The sequence below is a fragment of the Ambystoma mexicanum genome, chromosome 9 (genome assembly GCF_040938575.1).
Source record: "Ambystoma mexicanum isolate Mex_15411 chromosome 9, UKY_AmexF1_1, whole genome shotgun sequence".
Lineage (NCBI taxonomy): Eukaryota > Metazoa > Chordata > Amphibia > Caudata > Ambystomatidae > Ambystoma > Ambystoma mexicanum.
Genome location: NC_090931.1, coordinates 366,643,100 through 366,649,099, shown reverse-complemented (window position 1 = coordinate 366,649,099; position 6,000 = coordinate 366,643,100). Strand labels below are relative to the sequence as shown.

The window sequence follows — 6,000 nt, the reverse complement described above, 5'->3', positions numbered from 1 at the left end:
TAGTAAAACATAATGTTGCAAGCCAGGATACAAGATGAAGATGGGAACAGCATGATTCAGGGCCACCTTGAGTACACGATGCAAAGGAAGTCCAGCATGCTTAATCTACCAAATGACAAACCAGAAATGACTTTGTCTCTCTTTACATCCCTGTCTGTCAAAAGGAACAGTCCTTTGACCACCAGTTTATAAACTATTGCTGCACAGCAACAATGCCAATTCACCTTTGCATAGAAGCATATCGAGCTAAGATACATACAGTCTAACTGCAGAGTTAGACACACAGCAGTTTTATGTGTAGAAAGCAAGTTCTGCCCCATGGCAATTGAGCAGAATACACAGATATTCTATCTTTATTGTTACCCAACTCTATGGTACCTATTTTATCGATTGCGGGGGGAAAAACAGGTCTCTACTGTTGATGCAGCCCTACAGTTGTTATGGTTTGTTACCTGAATATGTTTTCATTGTGCACCAAATCACCACCATAGCAGTATCAGAGTGCTGAGGCTTCTTGGTGGATCGTTGTAGTGTTCCCCCCAAGGGTATCCAGACCATAGTCTGCTGAAACTAAGAACACAGCAAAACACAAGAGGTGATATCTGGAAGGTTCAAATCTTAACCTCTGCCACTGTTCTGGGCCACCCTCCAGGCCCTCGTTCTTCGCCTGCCAAGCCATTACAGAAGGGGAAAGACCACACGCAAATCAGGCTTGGCCCCACCCCAAAAGGGGTAGTTCAGCCCAAATTACTAGGTCACATCCCTTCTGCAAGAAAATGGGCATGGACAAGATAAGAGGATGGAAAAATGGAAAATAGATGAAAAAACACAGGGAGGTGGGGTGCAGTGGGCGAAAAATATTTTGCCGTAGCGTTGGTGCAAGTCGGTGTAGTTAGGTCAATGATAGGCCTGCAAAAGGGAGGAGGCGGATCATTCCTAAAGTATCGTGAGAATTGGGTTGTGTCTCCCAGGAGGATTTGGAGAATTGCTCGTTAGCATGACGTGTAATGTTGAATGCATGAGCGGCATTTCCAATCCAGGAAGTATGGTGGCTCCTTGGACCGGACATCTCTCTGCGTCCTACCCCAGTTCAAACGCCAGAATGTTAATTCTGTGAGCCAAGGCCGAAATAGACTGCATAAAGGTGAATGTTGTTGGTAATAGTAACAAACAAAAACAAACATCATCCCAGGTGGTTCCTGTCACTGCAGGTTGTGTCAACAAAGGGCTAATAATGAATCGAGTCCTCATACCCTAGGCTCCCACGGTTTAAATCACCATCGCTTGCCCTACACAAAATAAACCAATGCATTCATTATCATTATACATGTTCAACACGTTATCGCATACAATTCTGATTTTTCCAACGTTCGTTGTATCCTTGCAAATACCTCCTTGCAACTGTCAATTCTTCAGTACTAACAGACACAGCGATCCAGACTGCACCGTCCATCCCCTTCCTTCGCTCCACTCAGAGCGAAACTGCTCTCTCCTCTCATTAAAAGTTGGTATCTCCTGACTGAAGGAAGAAATCTAGGCCCTTTTTGGCCAAGATGCCTCGGTGGCGAACGCCACGCTATACAAATAACTAACATAACATGTAAGATGTTGTCAAACAAATGGTGGCTTCCATTAAGTTGAATGTTTTCTTATTTCTTAGTTTCCTACCTGTTCTGTGTTTTCTAAAGCACTAACATGCTGCTTTACATCTGTTTACATCTGCTTTCTAGTACTTTGAGACACTGAAGCGTGTTGCACTATATTCCTAACACCTGTGATGTAATGTAACTGTTATAGTGCTTCAAAGCTTAAACTCTTCTTCGCGTCATTGCGTTAACTTCATGGGCTTTCTTTTTCAATAGGCATTGGTGCTGGAGGTAAACCACCCAAGCCAGGTAAGATTCGTTCTCTCCAATTCAGTTTTGGGTGGCGTGAATGTGCAGCATGAGAGAGCATATGTGCTTTCATCCATAGTGTGAGGACTGTGCTAGCAGAGCTTTCAGTGGGCCAGGGCTGGGCAGGGCTCAGTCCTGCAAGTGCCAAATATTTCCAGAGCAGGAGCTCTGCTGGGGCTTAATACTGACTTCTAGACCTGATTTCCCACGTGCTAAAGAGGATGAGTGAATACACTGATCTACCTCAGTAGAGGTCACTATCAGACATGTTTTGAATTGCATCATCAGTTAAAAACATTAGGTGTTAGAGTATGTGTTTTTCTGTTTGAACTCTAAAGGGAATGAAAACAATAATAAATAGGATATATTGCTTGTTTTTTGCAACCTTTTATATTGAAGTCTTAAATTAAAATGATTTAAAAAATGTTACTTAAGAATCAGGGATGTCCTTCAAAAGTACTGAGAGATTGGAACGTGCATTGACATATTGTGATTTTATTTCAATTTCATTTTTGGATATTTTACTCTGTGATGCTTAGAGCCATAGGCCCCGATCTGTGATGCTTAGAGCCATAGGTCCTATTTTCTGTAATGGAAATCTTTGAGGGTCGGGCGCAATATGTTGATGTTGGCTGGAGTGAGAGCTTCTTTGACCTGGGACCTGTGATATACAGACTCCTGGGCTCCTGTCAGTATGGTGCTGCCCTAAGCCAGGACCTGTGCCATGCAGACTTTGGGATTCCTATAGATCGGAGGTCCCCAGACAAGGGGACAGCAATGTGATCCTTGCTCTGAGTCTAGGTTTTGGCCGACAGCAGGGATCCGCAAGCTCCTGCGCCTTCCTGTTCTGAGGATTGAGATGCACTGATGGTGGAGTTTCCTTACACCTGTGTTCACTTCTTTCATGACATGGCATGTGCCTTGGAAGGGGTGGATACAGTTTTCTTTTCTGAGAGTGACAGGAGCTGCTAGTGGCTTCCCATTCAGGAAAAGCACACGCTGAGAGGATCACTGTTCCTTTTTCCCGGAACATAGCACATGAGTTCAGCTGTTTGAGGAGTGTTTGTTGCCCCCCTGGAGCTGTTTGTTCTAATTCTCTAGACCTTATATGTGATGCTTGGGTGTATGCTGTCAGTCGTTCCTGCGTCAAACCTGCAGATGTTGACTCCCACTCGGCTGTTGTGAGCCAAGATTCAGAGGTCACTAATGGGTTATGTCTTACCTTGCAGGAGTTGGAGGGCTCGGTGCTGGTGGACTCGGTGCTGGCGGATTGGGTGCCGGTGGGCTTGGTGCTGGTGGACTCGGTGCTGGTGGATTGGGTGCTGGTGGACTCGGTGCTGGTGGATTGGGTGCTGGTGGTCTAGGAGCAGGTTACAAGCCTGGCAAAACTGGTGAGTTCTTCAGTTGCTCTCAATCTTAGTTCAAGGAAGCAGATCACCAAACATTTTAGAGCCATAATTCAGTTCATAGAAATTAATGTGAGCATTGTGTGTTACAACTTTATAAACTGATGACCTGCGACCATTTGCCTCTAAGGGAGAAATGTCTTGAAGAATGACCGTAGGGTAATGGACTTTAGAAAAACAAATGTCCATATAGAAGCTGAAAGGAAGGGGAGACTTAAAAGTGTTGCAGTCCCCTAATTCCTGCTTAGGCTTGATATCTGGCCCACCAATGAGTAATGTGCTTTTTCCATTTCATTATGTGGTCCTCAAGATGCGAGTGAGGAACCTCAACAGAACACTGCAAAACAAGTTGCTTGTCGATGGCCAATCAGGAAGGATGGAACAGAAGGGAGAAAGGGAAACCAAAGAGTTTCCAAACCGGGCAGTAGAAAGATGACAAAGAGAATAGAGCTTGTTAGAGAAGAAAATCAACATCTCAAACACAGGGATCTGGTGTGATCAGAGCATAAGCGATGGGTGAGCAAAGCCATTTAAGGCCTTCTTTAAGCAGAATGCTCTGACGGGCACATGCTTCTCCCCCAGGAGCCTATTCAGCACATACAAGTAGGGTAGCATGTTGCCCCATCTGCCAGCATCCCTTTGAATCTTACCCACTGCAATTTGTTTCTGGGCAGTCCCAGACAGAACACAATGGCATTATCCCTGGACTAGTTCCATTCATTAACCACAAGAACTTGATACTTTAGAAGAGTAGGAAGCGATTATGTTTACACCACCAACATAACTAGAGACCCAAGCTCAAACCAGAATGGTGTACTGTTTATTTCTTCCATATTTGTACTGGATACTCCAAAGTAACAGGGCTTTTAAGCAGTATATGTCTATTACCACCTAGTTGGGTTACGGAATCACGAGCAAGAATATTGGGATTTGAGTGTAGGGCGCTTTTCTTGCCCTCTTTCCTTCAGTAATCGCACGGGGAGTGCCTGTGATTCCCAACAAGGGTTGCTTATAGCAGGTGCTTCAGCTAAGACGAATTCCATCCACCGACCCGTGCGCAATGGCAGATCGACTTTAAAAGAAATGGAAGACATTACCAGGGGATGGGGCTTCATACAATCTTTGGGATCTGTGCAGCAAAGACTGGAACCTCAAATCCAGCTAGATAATTAGCCAGGAATCCAACGCAAGCCGATCCACAGAAAGAGAACCCTCCATCATATCAAAGGACCTAGACAAACAACTGTGAAACAGTGTCTCATTGGTTGCCCTGAAAATGGTTTTGTGCTCATCCAACAAAGCATTCCTCATCCCAGGAAGAGGTGTGAGACACCAGAAGGCTGTCCATCAGGGCTAAGTGACCTGGACTAAAGAGAAATTTGACAGTTGAATAAATATCTAACCAACTTGACCCATGGATGCATTCTTAAAATGGTATCTGAGAGCCCCATGCTTCTGAGTGAAAGGGAGAGAGCCTTCCAAAAGGTAAATGTAGCAGAAAAAGGAGCAATATGTATAATAGTCTTAGCACGTTCTGACGTCAACCGCGAAGAAAGACAACAACCAGTGATACATGGTGTTAATATTTGTCCTAAGTCCTTGGGAGCATACGGGGGCCAGTGTTCAAATACTGGATGGCCCCCAACGCCAGCCTATAATTAACCAGAGGTAAACAATATTGGGTGGCTACAGCATTAGTATAATTGTAAAGTGAAACAATGCACAACAGCAGTGGTGTAGTGAGGAGAGTTCAGGAAAGGATCATGCCCCTGTGCTTGGCTGGTTGAGTGTTTCAGGCTGAAAGTTTCTGACAGAGCGCTGGGCAGACTCAGAGGATTACCCACAATTGCTCTGTGTCATTCTGCCTCACATCGATGCAGTCATCCATAAAATGGATCTTATTGGTAAAATGCTGTGACCGATTAGAAGCATGCAGTGCTGGCCCATGATGCCGCTGGAAGCCTGCTTGGACTCTCCCTTTTTTGCATTCTTAGCCCTTTTCTTTCTCTATGGCAGGCCTTGGAGCCCAGCAGGGCGTGGTCCCTGGCGGTCTCCAGCCAGGCGTGTACCCTGGCGGTCTGCAACCAGGCGTGTACCCTGGTGGCATCCGGCCAGGTGTGGCCCCTGGAGGTGTGTGGCCCGGCCAGGCCGCAGGTGGTCTCAAGTCCGCCTATAAAGCAGCCCTCAAAGCTGGTAAGTTATTCAACATTTGCTCCCCCTTCCTTGTTTCCCTATGTGGTCAATTATTGGCCGGCCCTGGTGCTCGGTGTCTTTGTGTCTACCCACTCTTTTTCCCATAGAGCTCAGGTAGAGCTTGGCATTAGAAAAACATTTCTTATTGAACATGAACAATATGTATACATTGTCAGGGAAGGAAGTTTGGCCTTGGATAACACAATTGTAGAACCTGATACAACAGCCATTCTAGCTATGGTTTACTTATCTATATGTGTATTTTGGTGTCTGTTTGTGTATGCCCAGTAGGTATTAGCATAATTGATCTAAAACATTTGATCTAATTCTTTTGAGCTTTCTTTGGTCAGATTTAATTAAATATATATATATATATATATATATATATATATATATATATATATATATATATATATATATATATATATATATATATATAAATCGGGGTGGCTAAGGGTAAAGATTGGGTTGAGGGGAAGTGGGGGGGGGTGTTGCAAGGGTCTTCC

At 44.7% G+C, this 6,000-nt stretch overlaps 1 protein-coding gene across 13 annotated transcripts in view; it reads left to right on the top strand.

Moving 5' to 3' along the window:
* ELN (elastin) overlaps window positions 1-6,000 on the top strand; it is a 187,185-nt gene that overhangs the window by 100,550 nt on the left and 80,635 nt on the right. For all 13 annotated transcript variants that reach the window (XM_069614818.1, XM_069614808.1, XM_069614810.1 and 10 more), the window contains exons 5-7: window positions 1,863-1,895; window positions 3,125-3,286; window positions 5,318-5,494. In XM_069614818.1, coding sequence (XP_069470919.1) covers window positions 1,863-1,895; window positions 3,125-3,286; window positions 5,318-5,494 — 372 coding nt within the window. The remainder of the gene's footprint in view (window positions 1-1,862; window positions 1,896-3,124; window positions 3,287-5,317; window positions 5,495-6,000) is intronic.